At 39.9% G+C, this 19,647-nt stretch overlaps 2 protein-coding genes across 6 annotated transcripts in view; one reads left to right on the top strand and one right to left on the bottom strand.

The window, feature by feature from the left end:
• Positions 1-460: 460 nt before the first annotated feature.
• LOC103711429 (F-box/LRR-repeat protein At4g14103) lies at positions 461-12,680 on the bottom strand. Of its 4 annotated transcripts, none has more exons than XM_026806358.2 (5): positions 12,412-12,680; positions 11,462-11,580; positions 1,700-2,610; positions 1,376-1,438; positions 461-1,252 (listed from the first exon to the last, which is right to left on the bottom strand). In XM_026806358.2, exons 3-5 carry the CDS (start codon positions 2,573-2,575, stop codon positions 740-742), a joined length of 1,452 nt encoding a protein of 483 aa, XP_026662159.2. In that variant the 5' UTR covers positions 2,576-2,610; positions 11,462-11,580; positions 12,412-12,680; the 3' UTR covers positions 461-739. The 4 variants fall into 4 exon arrangements, with proteins under 4 accessions (XP_026662159.2, XP_008795787.2, XP_017699370.2 ...); XM_008797565.4 differs by having other exon boundaries at positions 1,376-1,537; positions 12,412-12,674; XM_017843881.3 differs by lacking the exon at positions 11,462-11,580 and having other exon boundaries at positions 1,376-1,537; positions 12,412-12,672.
• Positions 12,681-16,583: 3,903 nt separating this feature from the next.
• Positions 16,584-19,647, top strand: part of LOC103711430 — a 4,970-nt gene continuing 1,906 nt past the window's right edge. The window contains exons 1-2 of one of the 2 annotated variants that reach the window (XM_008797567.4): positions 16,584-17,681; positions 19,582-19,647. The exon at positions 19,582-19,647 is cut by the window's right edge and continues 490 nt beyond it. In XM_008797567.4, coding sequence (XP_008795789.1) covers positions 16,703-17,665 — 963 coding nt within the window. In that variant the 5' untranslated portion in view covers positions 16,584-16,702 and the 3' untranslated portion in view covers positions 17,666-17,681; positions 19,582-19,647. The remainder of the gene's footprint in view (positions 17,682-19,581) is intronic. The other variant, XM_039114247.1, reaches the window with a different exon arrangement.

Genomic DNA, 19,647 nt, shown 5'->3' with positions numbered 1-19,647 from the left:
CTCATTTGATAACACCTTTAGATAAAACTGCTTATATTTTGTTTGAAGTAGTAGTCCTGCAAGCTCAAGTGCCAAGACCGGCTCGAATTTAGTAGTAAAAAGCGAATTTAGTAGCAAAAAGTTTAGAGTGAACTCCCTATCTTCCTCATTTACTGGCCGGATATCTTCCTCATTTACTGGCTGAGTCGCCTCATTTGCTACTCATCATTCGGAAGGTGTCGTTTGGACCCAGCTGTCTTCCATTCTTTCTACTTTGTGTAGCCTTATTGCTAGCGATGCAGCTGGTTGTGCTCACACGAAAGCAGTATAAGTAGCCGATACACTAAAAAAAAAAAAACTCTGTCCAAATAGAGTGCCAAGACAAATTGCACCCCCTTCAACTTATAATACGGATCACATCCTCTGACAGGCCGTCCCATCTCATCTTTCTTTGGCTATACTAGTAGCCAGCCATGTTAGCTCCACAAAAATGAAACCTTTTTTCGATTTATGACTAAAAAAGCACTCATTTATCAAGCCAAACATACCAACACATCACACTGTGAAATTTTGCCTCGCTAAGCGCAAGTTCATAACCAGCACTGAGTTTAAAAAGAACAGAAAGTAAGAAGCACCGGACAACGTTTAGATGATGATGAACCTAAAATTCCTATTCCAGTCGCCGACTGTAGGATCCTTCACAAGAGAAGACTCGCCGATGGTTCACTGTCCCTTCCTCCTTCCCTCCTCCTTTCCATGGTCAAGGCAAGAGAGGTGTCCCTACCCTCCTTTCCATGGTCAAGGCAAGAGAGGTGGACGGTTCACCGTCCCTTCCCATGGACAAGGCAATATCAGTTGATGGTTCACTGTCCCTTCCCATGGAAGGGGAAGGGAAAGGGGAAGGCGAAAGATTAGTTGATGGTTCACTGTCCACAGGAAAGGCCAGATTGGTAGATGGCTGACTGTCCCTTCCTATAGTAAAGGCATGAGAAGTTGATGCTCCAGTGCCTCCACAGGCCAAGGCAAGAGAAGTTGATGCTCCAGTGCCGTTTCCCCTGGTCAAGGCAGGAGAAATTGATTCACCAATGCCCCTTTCAGTGATCAAGCAAAGAGAACTTGATGCTTCATTGCAAGTTAGCGCGGTCTTTAAAACACTAATGAACTGCCGCTCTTGCTCATTTGATTCAAAGTTCTGCAACTCGATCTGCCTGATGCCATGATTTGCTGATGTCCAACAACTGATCTTTTCTTCGCGCATGGGACGCAAGGAAAACTGTATGAAATGAAGAAAGAAGTAAATGGTACAAAAACCCATTGTCTGTTATATGCTTAAAGAAAGATGATTAGTGCAAGAAATTTAGTGATTATTAAAACTGTAAAAAAAAAATGCTATTACCACTTCATTACGTATCACCAAAGTATCAAGATTAGGCATGTGCGTGAGCATGTACGATATTGCCTGCAGGTGAGCACCGGTGAGCACCAAATTCAACTTCAAGTATTTCATATTATGAAACATGGGCAGACGACCGAGTAAATGTCCCTCTAAGGAGAGATGCTGAAAGGAAAAATATTCAAATGTGAAGAGATTAAAGTGAGTAATAGCTTACTATTCAGAACTTCAGTCTTAAAAGAAAACATCTAAAAATAGCACTACAAATTCATCAATCAATTTGAAAAGACATTAATAAAACTTCTAAATAGGAGGATAGAAGCATACTTTAGCACCCAAGTATGTGAGGGTCAGGGACTTCACACTAGAAAGACCTCGCAAAGTTTCATCAATACTCCATCTTTTACTAGATTGCAATCCTGAATACTCTAGATTAAAAAGCATTAAGCTTGCATCGACTAAAGTGGAAATGTCATGAAGATAACATCCTTGTGCTTTTCCTGAAGAGTAGTTGAGTGACAATAGTTTGGGGGTGCAGATCTCTATTCTGTTGAAGGTATCAAAAATGCAGCGAGCTATAGTCAGTCTCTTGAGCTCATTTGCAGAAATTGTCAAAACCTTGAAGTTGCAATCTTCCAAGCACAGTTCCTCAAGGAGAGGACAGCTTGAAACTAGTCTACTCAACGAGTTTGAAGAAGAAATAACACCTTTGAGGTGCATAGTTGTAAGCCTACTAAGATCAACAGAATCACCTAACACAAGTTGCCATCGGGGGAGGGCCAACTTCAGTTTCTGCAACGATTGGCACGTTAAAAGGCAATGGGGCACGGTCCAACAACAATCAAACTCACAAGTTGCAAGAAGCTCGAAGTCAAGCTCATGAACATTTCTCTTTGTTGCATACTGCAACCATCTACGTAAAACAGCATGATCCATGTGATCTGAAATCACCAGACGATACTGCAATATATTTGATTCATCTTGACGGAGGAGCAGCACAGTGTCCACATGTTCCTGAAAGTTGACAGGGAATTGTTCTTGATTGAAGTATAAAGTAGGCACAGAAACCCATAGGTACCTCCATCGTTTCGATAGAACACTGGTTCTTCCAGCGTCTTTTGTGGTTCTCAAAGATAAGATGTGATGGAGAATAGAATCAGGTAATTCACTTATTCTATCAATGCCCCCATCCAAGTTGTCCATTGCTAAACAGCTCAGGTACCAATTGCTTCAACCATCTGAAAGGTAACACAAAAGCTAAGATGCAAGCAATATAATGTAAGAAAACTAATTTCAATTGGGTCTAGTAACAACAAATCAACCATGAATTACTGAATCACATGATATGTTATTGGATCATGATAATGAAAAGGCATGCTGTCAAAACAAAAAAGATCAGGGAAAAACATGAGAGGGCATTGATTGTTCAACTTGGCTAAAAAATTACAAAAGGAAGAGAAAAGGAAGAAATGAGATCTTATTTGGATTTGATAGAAGCAAATTATCTATGAGTGGGAAAGGTTCTTCACAAGAGTTCTCATTAGACTAGATCCAATCTAGAAATAGAAAGTAGTTACTCATCCAGATATTGACTGCATGATTTCTAGAGTAAAATTGTGACTGTTAATTGACAATGGCAGTTATTAGCCATTGCAATGGGAAATAATAGGAATAACAGTGCTATTTAACAAAATTATCGTTTCACAGTACAATTCTTCAATTGATAACTTTGTACTTTTCATTAAGCATGGCAGTAGAAAACAAATATACTGTTCTTTGACAAGACAAGATAGCAGCCATTTATGAATGCCATTACATATATGTTGAAAATATTGAGAGGCCTTAAACTATTGCAAAAGCTGCAATAGCATTATAACAGTCATTACTTGTGAAATAAATCCAAGTTCAAGAACCACAGTACTAGCAAGAATTTGGGGACTTACAGCTATGAACAATAAACAAGAAATATTTCTAAAAAATCCTAAAAACGTGCTTATTACTGTCTTTAGCAAGTCTGGACTGGATTATGACTGCTACACATAAAGCATAACTTGGTTGATTTTGACACGATTAAGAATTCCATGAGGAAACTCTAATGATGGCCTGATTACTGGAGATAAATTGTCTTATATCTAGTGCATTCCAGCTAGCATCACTGAGCTCATCAGCAAATCCAACAGATTCTCATGATCAAGAGGTGTCAGATAGGTTGGTTACTAGTGGAGTGGTGAGTTTTGAAACTTATGAGGCTTTACATTTTGATGACGGATATGGCAAGGGGGATGAAAATGGACTGTGCATGTGCTAGTTATAAAACCACCTAGATATCCATATTCATTTGTATTTAGCTGGTACGGATATGTGTACCTACATCAATTGAACTACCAAAAAGAGGCATACCCGTATTCATTGTAAATGGTTATGAGTAGAAGATGGATACAAGCATTATATATTTCAAAAAATGCTCCTGTATATAGGATGAATATACACATAGATACAAATATCAAGCAATTTTGGGATTAGAGGAGTATCTCCTTGACTTGAAATTAAGTGTATCAAAAAGACAACAAACTTCCTAACTATATAATGGCTAGAAAGCATCATATATTTATCTGTTACTTAATGAAGTTGCTTTCCTCTCAGATATACTTTAGATCCACTTAAATATTTTCTTAGTCTTCAAGAAAATCTTGTCACTCTAGTAATATAAACCCAATGCTCATATTAAACCAGAAAAATAAAAACTATATCTTAACAAGTTTGTTTCAATGAAATGTAGAAAATGCGGCATATGCATTTTATGGTTTTTGACATAATAAATATTAATTTCCACTGACAATCATTTGGATGTTTTCATAAAATTGGGAAAGTGGAAGTTCCTACTAGACTATTTCATTTAAGTGTATACATTGACATAGAAAGATCAATTAACACTTTCTTAAATATTACTCTACAAGAAATTATCTCAAGATATTTAATCACCCACCCTGCAACCCTAAAATTCTTACAAACTTATAGCTCTGAAAATATCCACATTATTCATCACATATAATAATAAAGAATGACAAATATCAAGTATAAATTTACATGAGGGAAGAAATTGATCATGTAGTTCACATAGTAATCATTAAATTTAGATGCAATGCCAATGCTATGCCCTACTTATTTGTTTCTATTGTTTGGTTTTAAAAAAAAAAAAAAAATCCACTAGTAAGTGGGGGAAATCTGTTGCTTTTCTTTCCATCCAGTCCCTACTCCATTAATGGTTCTGACATCAGACTCCTAATGGTACTCTAGTAGGATTGTACTTATAGAGAATTCCTATGTTGTATCTTTTAATAATTTGAATCGCTTAGGTAGCATGACCATGAAGGAAACCTCACAGATTTACAAGACAAAGCTAAAGCATGTTAATGGTAAAGTTCAATTTCACTTTTCTTGGCTATTCCAAGGACACATGGTTGGAAAATAAAATGGTTCCAATTTTCCAGAGACCATGATAGGAACAGAGTATGTTTCGGAAGTAACTGATGGATGTAGAGAATTTGAGATTGAAAGAGGTTTGACAACACCAAATTTTGGATTGGGAAGATGCTCTTCTGGGACAAGTCTCAAATAATAAATTAAATTATTATTTTCCAAGAAGACTAGTGTTTCAAGACATTCTGCAGTGATCACAATTTATAAATTGCATACTAGCTCATAGCATGATATGAGTATCCATCCATCGTGAAACCTATTACCAAATATGTGATAATATATTGATTTTTTTCCTTTCTAACATGAGTCATAAAGGGAATACCGTGTGTACAATTTTAGTGTGGGTAAAGACTATCAACATGTATGCTCTGTGCCTAAGATCTCTGTTGCAATTATGTAAAGCCCACATAAATGGCAATTGGCTGCATGAATTGACAAATGCTGCAAGGTGTACATCTGCACTACATGCAATTTGGATGTACTTTCATCAACATATACATTAAGATCAGAACAATATAAAGAATGAATTGTATGTGGAAGGTTATCTTTTCACACTAGTATAGCGTGACAAAATTTTCGTAAAGGCTTCTTGTTAAATGTTTGACTTATCTAAGCTCCAATGAAAGGCCAGACTACCACACATAATGGATCTATTGGTTGTTTCTCAAATTTGGGAATATGGACCTTTAGAAGCTTCAGTTTTTTTACTACCTTATGATTTTACTATAAGAAATAAGACATAGACAGTGAATTTATAACCCAGTTTGGAAATGTAGGGAGGAGAGAAGAAAAGCACAGAAACAAAAGAAGAGACAAGCAAGGAAGATAAGAGAACTTCATGCACAAGAGAAAAGAAGATCTCCACTTCTGGAGAGACAAAAAGTACGTTAGAAGAGAACCATTTTCTCCCCATTTCTCCTCTCTTCTCTCCTTTCTTTAACAATCCAAACAAGAGACCCTGGCTCTCTTTTTTCTCCTAACCAAATGCGGAATTTTTACTCTCCTATTTTTCTCTTCTTTTCCTTCTAGACCTCTCAAGCCAAACAGGGCATAAATCTCTTTCATTTTTTAGTGGCAGTCTACTTCTGGCACTTGTATTTATTTTTTACATTCTTTTCATATCAAGGGCAAGCCTTAGTAAAAGATTGCTCCATTGTGACTTAGAGGTCATGGGTTCAAGATATAGAAACAACCTCTCCCGCATACATCTAACCAACATCGGCGGAACCGACCCGAACCGGCCGGTTCCGCCCGTTTCAAACCGTACTGGTGAGGTCATAGGTTCAAAATATGGAAACAGCCTTTCCCATGCAGGTAAGGCTGCATACATCTATCGGCGGATACCGGCCGATTCCGCCTATTTCAAACCATACCAGTGGTTCACAGGTACGGTTCCGGCTCAGAAAAGAGAAAGCGAGCGGGCGAGGGAGAGGACGCCGACAGAGGGCCGCAGAACCTGACGGAGGCCGCGAGGGGGGCAGCGTCGGGGAAGAAGGGTCGCTTAAGCGGCCGACCCCTGGGAGAGGCAAAACGAGAGAAAGAGAGAGAGAGAGAGAGAGAGAGAGAGAGAGCAGGGGAGAGAGGGAGAGGACGCCGGAGGAGGGCCGGCGGAGGCCGCGAGGAGGCCGGCGTCGGGGAAGAAGGCCGCTTAAGGGGCCGACTCCCTATTTCGGCTCCCTAAGCGGCCTTCTTCCCCGGCGCTGGCCCCCTCGCGACCTCCATCGTACTCTTCCTCCCTCCCCCACTCTTTCTCTCTCTCTCTCGTTTTGCCTCTCCCCCATGTGTTCGTTGTGCCGGTACAAGCCTGGCACGGCACGGCGCGGGCTCGTACCAAAACGTTCCGCCGGAAAATCGGTACGGGATCCGGGATCGGTTCCTCCGACCTTGCATCTAACCTTCCCCGAATCTCACAATAGCAGAAGCCTCATGCACTACGCCACCTTTTTATCCTTCCATACCTATGTGACCATAATTAGAAAACAACCTGGTGACAAACTCTCGAAGTGCAATCAAAAAAGAAAAAAGTGAAAAGGGTAAACAAAGCCCTAGTTTATAGAACCATATCTTGTCAACTAATTTTAGTCTCCAAATCCATAATAGCATGGCAAATATACTAAAGAAATTAGTGAGACATTTGATTTGGGAAGGAAGACATGCAAAAGAAGAAATATAATATAATAGTATAAAACCTTAGATCTATGATGCAAGTATGGGAAAACAAATCTACCCTTCTAGCAAAATAAAATAAGAGAAGGTTCTCTATAATAAGAAAACATATTAAGAAACACAAAGGAAAAGAAATGGAATAAATATAAGAATTCTACTTTCACCTGATGAGAACAGGAATGAGAGCAGGAGGGAGTGTTTGAGCTTAGGGTTGCCTCCTTTGCTAAGAGAGAAGGTGGAAGACGCTCACAAAAACAGAAAGGAAAGAAAAGGACTTGATAAGCACAAACTAAATGCACTACCAGGGCGATACTTCCAAAGCGAGGTGTACCCACTGAAATTAGAAAGGCATCTTTATGAACCATTAAAAGTGGCAATGCCTTTATGCAATGTGTACCATAAAGAAACAGCCAACTTAACAAGTGGTAGCTTGGATTAGGTCCAAGACATGTTAGACCCGGCTAGGAGCTTGGGTAACGACAAAAAGCAGAGAAGAAAAGGATTTGATGCTACAAACCAAATGCATTGAGTAAGCAATACTTATTACCTACAGAGTGAGGTGTACCGACAAAACTAATAAAAGCATTTATGAGTCACTAAAAGTAATCACACCTTTGTGCAATGTGTACCCTACAAAAATGGACAATTTTACAAGCGGTTATTTGGATTAGTTCCAAAATATCAAGAATTCAAATGGTGTTAGCATGAGACATGCTGGCCAGTAGCCAACCCAGCATATACCATGCTATGCTAAAACACATTAAATAAAGAAAGAATTAACCACTTTTTGGCTCCATAATCAAGTGATAAGAAGTCCTATCAACCTGTGAAACTGGCACAATACAGGATGATACAGGCTGGCACCACTCAATGCCTGGCGATATACAACATACTACGAAACATGCATGCCCGGCGCTAACACCAGCCTGGCATGGACCAGTGTTAAAACCTTGGTCCAAATAGTGTTGGAGGTTAGTGATGATTTGGGCTGAGGAATATAATATACTTCATATACTGAGAGTGTAAAACTAAGGATGCAAATCAGATATGGACTAAGAGATGGGGAAGACATTTGTTCTCATGCTCCAAAAATAAGTTAATGTAAGATAAATTCTATATAGAAGGAGAACATATTAAAAAAAAACTAATTTAATATATCTATCTATGTATGCACATATATAGTCTCTTTCATTTGACAAGAGCATAAAGAAAAGGCTGTTACTTCTAACCAATAAAGAAAACATGGAAGAGAGTAACATAAAAAGAAGGAGAAGCCAATACATCAAGTGCAGTCCTGTACAAATATTAAAATTGCAAGATATATACAAAGGAATATGATTTTGCTAAAACCAGCAACGCATTAATAAATCATCAAAGGAAATTTTGCAGCAGAAGGGAGATCTATCTGGTAAAACAGCATTGAAAAATCACCAAAGAAGCAATGCCTCTTGCTAACTGTTTGCTAGTAAAGAAATAAAACATGTAGCCAGTTATTTAGAACCTAGAAACCGTCCAAAATATTTTCTGAGATCTCCCCTAGGATTTTTTGTTTACCAACATTGTTGCAGACTTCAAACACAAGAAATTATGAACCTTTATATGATCCAGATTTAACTTAAAGAGTTTTGCATGGCCCACATAGTCCCAAAACGCAGGATTTGTTTTTGAACTGTTGATTGCAGTGAAAATCAAAAACAGTCGATCTTCCTCTTCCTTCCTCAAGATTCTGCATGCAACAACACCCATCCTTGAGGACATAATGACTATTTTCTCCCACCATGTTGTTTTCCTTCTCTGGTCTAAAAAAGCCATTCCCCGATCCCCATCACATCAAAACTTCTACAGTTGGGAAAAAAGACATGTGAATGCCAAGCACAAAGTCATTCTAGAATTGGGCATATTGAAGGTGGATTTTACAAAATCAAAGTCTAGACCTTAAAAATGTGAACTCCACAGGCGAACGCCATGAAGTTTAAGTGCATAATCCTTCTAGAGTTGGACAGTTCCTTATGATCAATACCACAAAACCTAGGTCAAGAGCCTCTTCAGAAGTGAGTGAAGGTCCAAACTCTAGGTCTAGGCATGATGTTCAGAGCAGTCTGCAGTAGTTGGCGCATAGATTAGAATAACTGATGACAATTGGCGCATAACAGAGATTAGTGATGCCTTGTTTTAGATCAAAGAAACCACCGACAATCAACATAAAGATCTAAATGAAGAGCAATAAGTGATAAGACCAAGGTCGGCGGAACCGTCCCGAACCGTCCAATTCGGAGCTTCCTGAGCTGTACCGGCGGCGGACCGAGATGGTTCCAGCAACGAAACCAAGACGCCGTCACCGGAGGGGGAGAAGAAGAAGAAAAGAGAAGAAAAGAAAGAGCAAGCGGAGGAGGAAGAGAGAGGGAGAGGGAGAGGGAGAAGGAGGAAGACCGGCAAAGGGTGGCGGAGGCCGGCGCCTGGGCAGCAGGTGGAGGCCACGGTCGTTTTTCTATTTCGTTCAAAACTGAGGTCCGGTCGCTAAAAATCTTACGATTTTTAAGTGAAGTCAGCAAATCGCTTAAAAATCATGAAACTTTTTAGCGGCCGGACTCCCATTTCGAACAAAATAGGGGAACGACCACAACCTCCACCTGTTGCCTAGGTGCCGGCCTCCGTTGGCCCTTTGCCGGCCTCCGCCACCCTCTGTCGGCCTCCCTCCCTCTCTCCCCCCTTTTCTCTCTCTCTCTTTTTCTATCTCCTGTTCGTCCTCTCCCCCACCTCCTCTGCTGTGTCGATACATGCTCGGCACAGCACGGCACGGGCTCTTACCAACTCGTGCCGCCGGACAACCGGTACCAGCACAGCAGAGCATGGATAAGACCAATGCAACATATGGCAATTTGCACACAAACCAAAACAACCAATCATTATAAAGGATTCAACAATTAGGTGTCATTGATGTCAAGATGGCAGTGGAAATCAAGTGTCTCTACTAGTATAGATATCATAGAAACTGATGACATTAATGTACAATCAAATGTAACCAGCAATCAAGCATGCTAATATTGATCAAGTTGAAGAATGCAGATGATAAGTAGACTTTGGTAATCATGTGCTGTTAGTGCGTAGGTTCCTAGTGGTTGGATGCCATGGTTCTGGTGTCTGCAATGATCATTCATGAAGGTTTCAAAGATCAAGGTATGAACATGCAGCATTTGGAAGCCATGATTTTTTAAAAAGTGGAACGAGTAATTGACCGTTCATGTCAAGATCGCAACAATCAGAGTCGAGAGTTGGATACACAATTGGTGCCGTCGATATTGAAATCATGGTGATCAATTACAACAATCACAAAAATCACAGCGATCAAACAATATTGAAGTCGACATTAAGGAGATCAAAAATTGCTAATGTGATAATGCAGCGACCAAACATCATTATGGAGGTCATGATAGCTTGGTGCCACAAATATGGAGATTGTGACAATCAAACAAAGTTGATGAGGAAAGTGTGATGATAGAATGTCATGGATTTGTTGAAATTCACCAATTTGAGCATCATCATTGTAGAAGTTCTATTATTGGGAAGATCAAATCCTTTTGGGAGTGTGATAATTCCCGTATTATAGGCAGGGGAAGGGTCTTTTTCCCTCCATTAAGGAAATCCAATTGAATGTTGCCAATAGTTTCATGGTTTAAAACAGTGGTTGTCGTCCTAACATGTTATATATGCACATCCAATGTACATAGTTTATTTGTTATTTTGTTGTGATGGGTGTTTTTTTGATGTTTGTCTGATTAGAATAACATCTTTCTAAATTCTAGTCTACATGTTGATTGAGGAATTCAAAATTTTATTCGGCTTTACCACTAGTGTCTGTTAATTTCTGATGTAATGGCTAATAAGGGTCATTATAACAGCCACTAGTGTTAGTTTTACCACTATGTCGGTACGATCAGCTATTGCTTCTATCACTCGTCCCCACATTATTTTTGTAGCAGGGCCATATTCATAATATCATATTTAACCATTGTGAAGTATGTCCAAGGTACTGTACTTAACTCCTACGGAGTAGGTCCATAATTCTGCATTTAGCCCATACTGAGTAGGTCCATAGGAATCAAGTTTGGAACAGTCAAGATGTCAACATTTAACCCTCATTGGTAGGGTTCATAACATAGTTGGGTTGAGAGTTCAAACCTGATACATATCAGTGCTCTTTTTATAGGGTAATATATATATATATATATATATTACATTACAATTCAAAATATGATATTCCATATAAGATCAATAAATATAATAATATTCCATAAAATATTACTTCCAAGTTACACATTTATTTCTGTTCAAAACATAGTTAACAAAATTCATAAATCATATATAAAGTGATTTACAATTTATTCGATGTTAAAAATAATATTATTTAAATGAAGAATCTATGAAAGATAAATCATTACTTACTTTGCAAATATATAGATAAATCCAGATAATTTCTCAAAATTTTCTCTCAAAAATCTCCATGTATAGACTAGAGCATAATGCCCCTTTCTAGACCTCCGCTTGTCCGGATGATTGCACGCCTACATTGAATTAAGCCCAATAATAAGAAAAGGTACAAGAACTGTAGAAAGTAAAAGGTCAAAAAACTGTAGAAAAATAGGAGGAAGAGTTGACGAAAAATAACAGGGCTGCTGTGGTGGTGTCCCAGATCGGCTCGATCTGGATAAGCCAACTGGTTGAAAAACGAAACGAGAGTCAGATTGAAGCACAGATAGCTCACTAAAGATTGATGATGATGGGTCCAGTGGTGCTTGACGAAGGTCAGGGTGGGGGCCAATACACCGATCAGCCTAGGGTTGCTCAGGACCTTACCAAGGTCGACAAGGTAACCAGGGAAGGACCCTCTGTTGGGTCCACCCAACACAACAAAGAGGATGGGAGATAGAGTAGAGAGAAAAAGGAAAGAAAAGCGAGAAAGTGAGAAGAAGAGAAACTAGGAGAGTTTCTGGCGCTTGAACTAGGGTGGAGGAAGGCCGGAAGGCCGGTGGTGGCGACGGTGAGTTTCAGGCGGAGGTCCTGCTTCCGTCGAATGCCTCGACGGGTGCGACGGCGATAAAAATAGAAGCATGGGTTCGGCCTGAAAAACAGGGCCGAAAGGTTCGGCGACGGTTCGAGCCTCAGCTCGCTTGCCAGGGGCTGAGCTCCGACGCATGGTCACGGGAAGTTGTCCCGAGGCTCGTCCGGAGGTCTAGCAAGGTTCCCAGCTTCGAATCATGGATGAGAACGAAACAGAGGAGGCGGTGGTCTCGGCTTGATTTTCGGCAATTCTTCGCCGGAATCCATGCCGGTACCGATGCTTCTCGACGGGAAATATGGAGAGAACGATTCCAAGGGGTGGAGGTGGCGCTTACCTCGTCTCCGGCGAGAATCGGCCGCGGCCACAGTGAGGGTGGCGGGCGGCGGCCAAAATCGAAACGGACGAAAAGAAGAAGAGAGGCCTGGGGGTGCGATGCACATCAGAGACGGATGGAGCAGATTAAGCAGAGCTAAAGATCGAAACGGAGTTCGTCTCCGTCTCAAGCAGGGATTCTGCCCCGATTCTATCTGGAACAGCCGATCAGCATCCTCTCTCCTCCGCCTTCAAGCCGGCAACCAATTCAAGGGACCGAGGATAGCTTATTTAGTACGCTCCATTCGCACGTGCGACTCACACTCGGCAAGTATTCGTTCAAAAGGTTTGAACGTTTGATAATGGATGGCTGTGATCACTCCACATGCCTCAGCATGCGCATGAGTTGATAGAAGCGTAACCGTTGCCTCGAATGCGATGTCCTGTCCGGATTTCGTTTCCGACGCGGAACCACACAGACTATGGTACAGCTCCAACGAGTCAATGTATTTTAATAATATTTTTATGAATTTTTTTTTGGTACAAATATGTTTCTAAAAATCCAAAAATATGTGTGAATACTTTCCTAAAATTTATATTTTTTTCTATACTCTCACATAAATACCTCTAATATAACCATTCTTCTAAAACCATTAATAAAAGCTATATTTATTTTAATTAAAAATAAAATAAAATTGTAAAATTATTTTTTTGCTTTTTATCACATTCGTCTTATAATTTTTTTTACACGTTTACCTATTAAATATATTTTACTTATTTTAATTTAAAATTATTAATTTTAACGATTTTAGATGGTGTATTGGTGTGGGTACAAATAAAAAATAATAATAAATAATAAAATAGCAAAACAAATATTTTATGAGAATATATATATATATAAATATTAATTTTAAAAAATATATAAAATTTGATATTTAGATGAATATTCATGTAAAAATTTTATTTTTATATCTCGATGCTTTCTATGTGACGAACAACAACGATTTTTTTGTATCTCCCTCTTCACTTACCTTCGCCCTTTCGAAATCTCCTCTCTTAGGGCTCGTTTGGTTCGCGGAAAAAAAAGAGGGAAAAGTGTGGTCAACGAAAAAGTAAAAAAATGCCTCTTTTTCTGTTGGAATTTTAAAGAAGAGAGATTGGAAAGTTGTATTCCCATGAAAATATGATTTCCACATTTCATGGAAAAGTCTTTTCCATGAGAAACATGGAAAAGTTACTTTCCCATGAGGCGGAAATCACTCCTTTTTTATTTTTTCCCAAAAAGACCCTTCAGTATTAAAAAAGCATTAAAGAGGCATTAAAGACCTCATTTTTATTAAGGGTATAATAGAAATTATACAAAACTTTTCAGAAAAGTGGATGGTCAACGAAACATAAGCACTTTAGAAATCTGTCACTTTCCAATGGTTAACCAAACATGCCAAAAGTATTTTCCTAAGCATCATCTTCCTAGGAATTTGCTTTTCAGGAATCATATTCCTAGGAGAAAAAATGCTTCCTGCAAATCAAACGAGCCTTTAAACTCTGCCTTTCCTTCTTCCATCTCACAAAACCAAACCAAAACCAGAGCAAGTAGGCTACCACTACACGTTGATATATTTTTTTTGCTGAAACGTGGGAGCTAATTATTTGGTGGGATTGTATCAAGGAGTCCGAGCCTGTGAAGTTATTGTCAATGCCTCTGGAGCTGAATTACAGTTACTATTTTTAAGATTAAGAACATTTAATCTCCACCTTTCTAACCTATACTTGTTCCATCTCTATAGGGTTATCTCTATCAGGAATCAAACCCCCACTACTTGCGCAAGTCGCAAGCTATGATACCGTCCAAGCAAATGCTCCATGATAGAGTAGCTAATTTATAGCATTCACGTTCCGAGCAACAGAACTGTGTGATGGGTCGACAAATTAGTGATTATTCATATAATCACAATCTATAATTCGGTACAACTTATCATTGTCTACTTCTCTGTTCTTTTGTTTGATTGGTCCAATGAAATTAAAATGAGTTTAGTGGAAGAATTTATAGCTATCCCTTGAAATGGAGCATCATATCTGTATCTGCTTTCATTGAAGTTGCATTCCTTATCTTTTAAGATCTCCGGACCAATGATATTTCTGCTGGTTGCAAAGAACATCAATGCTGGGTTTGAGTTTTGTGGGGGTTTAAAAGTGTCTCGGGGGGATGTGGAATTCGTAACAATGACTTTATAAATTATTTAAGTCAATTTTGCTTAAAAGTTACTAGGTTTCTGCGAATTGTTTTTTTACCCCTCCACCCTAATGTATGATTGATCTATGTGCTAAATTTTTATAAGATACCGAACAGAATATCCAGTGTTTGTGGTGCTAAATTTTAAGTTTTCCTTTTATATTTGATTTCTAGTTGAGGCATAGGTCATAGGGGTTGATCAAAATAAATGGTTCACATGGGAGAAGTGTAACTTGAGGCTGGTTTCGGATCCTGCTATATTTGATTTCTTTGTGTGGGATAGGATGTTGATCAAAATAGATAGTGCACATGGGGTGTTAGAAAAAGTGTCAGATCTAAAGCTAGTTACGAAGCTTAATATGGTCTCCATATGTTCCAATATATAAAATCTAAATAATAGCTATGTCCTAGTCATTGTTTTGTTATGGCCAGTCTAAATACAATAGATTAAATTTGATTTTATTTTGTTAAAACATTGGTGAAAGTATGGTCTATATAATGTTAGACAAGAACAAACTAGGATATAATACGAATGGCCAGAGATGCCTTCCAAAGGAAATATGTGGACAAGAAAATATTGAGATTGCCTTGATGAACTAGTTCTTCCAATATTAAACCTAGGATCAATTACTTGCGACAAGACTTTTCTAACCCATAAATCTACGTACTATATGTGGTTTCCCAGCACTGGAAATTCCAATGATGAATTCCAAGCCGATGAGGTTGCTTGCCTTCCACTTCCGCACGATCCAAAGAGTAGCTGAAGGCAAGTCGAAGAAGAGACTCCCACGTAAATAAGATTGATTCAGCCATTTGCTTTGATGATATTTCCCTCAATGATAGCATGCCGCATCAGAAACAATTTCTTTGACAAGCTTCCGGTAAATGAATTACCGGACAGCAGTCAGCAGCTCTCAGGAACATCCCACGAGTTTCATTGGTTTTGCAATGTTTTTTTTAAGCATATTGTTTTTGTAAGCAAAAGGTTAGAATTTTCTCATTAAGATTCACTCGACATAGTAATCATTTTCTAAATGGTCGTTACACAAAAATCAATGAAACTCAATTCCCTTCTATGAATCCATTACAATTTGATTGCATCATCACTTTGTTTTGAGTAATAAAAGCAATAATGAAATAAAAAATCGAGAAAGTGTATTCGTTCCCTGACGTGAAACCTTGCTATATAAAATAATTATTATTGGTTCTCCAAAAGTCGGGTCCTACACGGCGGCGCAAGCCACCCATCACATCTGCTCATTCATCGAGTAAGCGCTTAAATGGATTCTGTGAATAAGCGGTTGTGATTCATGGCGTGCACGGTCCATGATGCACGCCGTGTAGGATGTAATTCCTCGTGATGGTTCCATGGTTGGGATCCATTGTAGCGGTTCTTCGGGAGCTCCCAGCAGGCCACCTGTCAAAATGATTCACCTACTGTTGGATTGCATGTATTGCCTCTCAGGGCTCGTTTGGTTTGCAAGAAGCATTTTTCGTTCTACAAATATGATTCCTAAGAAATAGATTTCTAAAGAGAGAATGACTAAAAAAAGTACTTTTGGCATTTTGGTTGATCATGAGAAAGTAACATATTTCCAAAGTGCTTATTTTTGGTTGACCATCCATTTTTTTTGAAAAAGTTATATATAATTTCTATCATATTTTTAATAAAAATTAAATTTTTAATACCTTTTTAATATTTTTTTAATGATAAAAAATTTTTTTGAAAAAAAATAAAAATAGAATGCACATGTTTATAATGATTTTTTTTTTCATAAATTGTACGGATCATATTTTTATAAAAAAAAATTTTAAAAAAAAAAAATTTGAAGTAGATAAGAGTCATTCCATTACTTCTTCGTTGACTACATTCCTCCTCTTCTTCTCGAGGAACCAAACGAGCCCTTGGTGACACGACACCCATCGGTCCAGATTGGCAGCCACCGACTGCAATCCTCCCAAATATAATACAACCCCCCATCCAACTATTCCCCTCCTTTTCTCTCCATTCCGAATCCACCCCACGAAGCCCGTCTCAATTACTCCACCCCCATCTCAATTCGCAATTCCTCCGCGATCCATGGATCTCCAGCTGGAGCAGCTCGAGTCTGTGTCCCTCGCCGACGTCCTCCGCGAGTCCGTCTCCATCCCCCGCTGCTCCCCCCGCACCTTCGCCCTCATCACCCTCACCCTCGTCTTTCCCCTCTCCTTCGCCGTCCTCGCCCACACCCTCTTCACCCACCCCATCCTCCGCCACCTCCGTTTCTCCTCTTCTTCATCCTCTGGCGAGTGGGCCCTCCTCCTCCTTTACCAGTTCATCTACCTCCTCTTCCTCTTCACCTTTTCCCTACTCTCCACCGCCGCCATCGTCTTCACCGTGGCCTCTCTATACGCCGCCAAGCCCGTCTCCTTCCGCTCCACCCTCGCCGCCATCCCCCCCATCCTCCCCCGCCTTCTCCGCACGTTCCTTTGGGTCGCCCTCATCATGCTTCTCTACAACCTCGCCTTCGCCCTCGCCATCCTCCTCCTCCTCGTCACCACCCACTCCATCTACTCCGTCTCCTTCCTCCTCGGCCTCGTCCTCGTCCTCCTCGCCTTCCTCGCCGCCCACGTCTACATCTCCGCCATCTGGCACCTCGCCAGCGTCGTCTCCGTCCTCGAACCCCTCTGCGGCCTTGCCGCCATGACCAAGAGCCGCGACCTAATCCGCGGCCGCGCCCGCATGGCCGCCACCTTCGTCGCCTCCTACCTCGGCTTCTGTGGCCTCATCGGCTGGGCTTTCCGTGCCGTCGTCGTCAAGGGCCCCAACGAGGAGGGCAGCGCCCGGGCTGGGATCGGAGCCAAGGTACTCATTGGCGGCGCCCTTGTGGCGGTGCTCGTTGTGCTGAATCTCGTGGGATTGCTGGTGCAAAGTGTGTTCTATTACGTGTGCAAGAGCTACCACCACCAGCAGATTGATAAGAGTGCGCTCTACGACCACCTCGGCGGATATCTCGGGGAGTATGTGCCCCTGAAGAGCTCCATCCAGATGGAGGACTTCTGAACCTCTGAATTGAATTGTAAGATTTCTTCATCATCATTATCATCTTCATTTTTTTTTTAAAAAAAAATAATTTTTCCTTCTAACCCCTTAGAGATTAGAGAGGCAGTGGAAGGAAACTAGTATTTTGAGTATCTTTTTTTTGTTAAAGTAGTAATGGGGATGGGTGGAAATATTAAATGTAAAAAAAATTTACAAATACTGGAGATTACTTGTACTTTAGTTACTGGCTAGGTTGTTGATGTGCTGTATGATCTATGGAGATGTTCATATGATAGCTTATGCTGGTTACTTTCATGTTATGCTAACTGTTTGATGGGTTTCTTGCGACAGTAAATGTTAGTATTTTCACTTCTTTTACCATGCATTGATTCTGTAATTTGGGTAATGGGAATTCTGGATCTGTTGGATAAGTTTTGAGTTCCTTATCATTACTAAATCTTTAAAAGATGAAATGGAGAATGAACTGAAAGTTGCTCTACTTATTATAAAGACAATTTAGTAGTCCTTTAACATTTTTTATGTCGGGTTTATGTGTTCTTTAGCTCCTTGCCTTTTTGTTGTAGTTTGGTTTATTTCATTTGGACTCTCTGAATGTGGTTAGGTGACTTTTTTAAAACAAATTTTGATTGATTCTTAATTTCTAATTTTGAGGTGTATCAACCAAAGGGAGGGAGTGGAAGGAAGAGAGAGAAGAGGGAGGGAGGGAGGACAGGAGAGGAGGGGCTTACAGAGAGGGAGGGGGAGAGAGAGGGGTGGGGTGGGGGGGCTTACCATGTTGGCGGTGGTAGTTAGAAGCCCTAAACCCTAATCCTAACTATCGAATGAGGCTGGAGATGTCTATGAAGGTCCCCATGGCATCGATCGAGGGCAACGTCGGTGTCTTCGGTGTCCATCGAAGGCGATAGTATCTCCTTCGGTGTTGTTTGAGGGCAACGACATCGATCAACATCAAAGTGGCGTGGGGTGGGGGGGTGGGGGGGAGAGAGCGGTTGAAGCAAAAGGTTGGGGTTTTTATAAGCTGAACTAACTCCATTAGTTGAACCATCTTGATTTTGTGATTGATGCCTAGTTTGGGTCGGTTCGCTATGGATCAAACCGTCTAATTCGGATTGATTCGGCAAATACTGGTTGATATTTTTCTCAACTGTTCTAAGAAGTCTTAAAGTTTAATTTGCCCTTTTGCTTTGAGGGAGCGAATGATACAATTTTCCATAGTAATAGTTTCAGTAGTACAATGGCGGGACAGTATTAACTTAGAGGAAGACTGGGTTTTCTTGCCTGCTTTCTACTTGCATTACTTCCGAGATTTGTAACCAATAGAAATGATGAAGTGCAATTCAATGGAATGAATGCATAAGTAGACATTGGAAGGGATTTTTGTACATTCTTAAATCTGGTTTCAAGCTTTAGACTGTTGTGTAGACTTGAAGATGTGGATCTCATTTCTGTTTAAATAATTTATAGTTTATCTATATGAGATTTGTGGGGTTCTGTGAAATTAATAGGATTCTGGACTTCAAGATCAGGATCTTTGTCCTGTGTCATATCTTGGTTATAATTAATTGCTATTGATCCTTCCTTTCTTTGTGTAATGTACAAACTTGTAACAGCAATAGTATTAATTTCTTTAGTGTTAAAGAACATTCTTGGGGACCAACTAGTCCTTCCTTTCTTTCTTCTGATGTATGTATTTCGAGTTTATTGCACGAGTAATCATCACCCTTTTTTTGGGAGAGAAGGGAAAAGAGCTTTATTGTAGGATTGCTGTCTTTCATGAAGTAATTTTTCTTATAGATGTTTTGATTATTTTCATGTCTTTCACTAATTGTTGTGGATGAATTGGAGCTACTTCTGGAATTTGTTAAAGGTCTTTTGGAACCAGTCTCCTTACCAGATGTTTATATGATGATCTTCAGTACATGGTTGACCCCAAATGTTGCCGAATTTTAAAAACTTCCCCCACAGATCAATGCCCTGTTTGG

The sequence above is a fragment of the Phoenix dactylifera genome, chromosome 16 (assembly GCF_009389715.1).
Source record: "Phoenix dactylifera cultivar Barhee BC4 chromosome 16, palm_55x_up_171113_PBpolish2nd_filt_p, whole genome shotgun sequence".
Taxonomy (NCBI): Eukaryota; Viridiplantae; Streptophyta; class Magnoliopsida; order Arecales; family Arecaceae; genus Phoenix; species Phoenix dactylifera.
The sequence above is the reverse complement of the archived record's forward strand: the minus strand, read 5'-3'. Positions and strand labels throughout refer to the sequence as shown.

What these genes read in the sequence shown, in the direction of transcription:
- LOC103711429 (XM_008797565.4), bottom strand. Translation starts at nt 2,575, where the DNA reads ATGGACAACTTGGATGGGGGCATTGATAGAATAAGTGAATTACCTGAT. An exon ending in TCACATACTTGGGTGCTAAA is followed by an intron (nt 1,538 to 1,699) that starts GTATGCTTCTAT and finishes TTTTCCTTTCAG; the next exon opens with CATCTCTCCTTAGAGGGACA. An exon ending in TGGTGATACGTAATGAAGTG is followed by an intron (nt 1,253 to 1,375) that starts GTAATAGCATTT and finishes CATTTCATACAG; the next exon opens with TTTTCCTTGCGTCCCATGCG.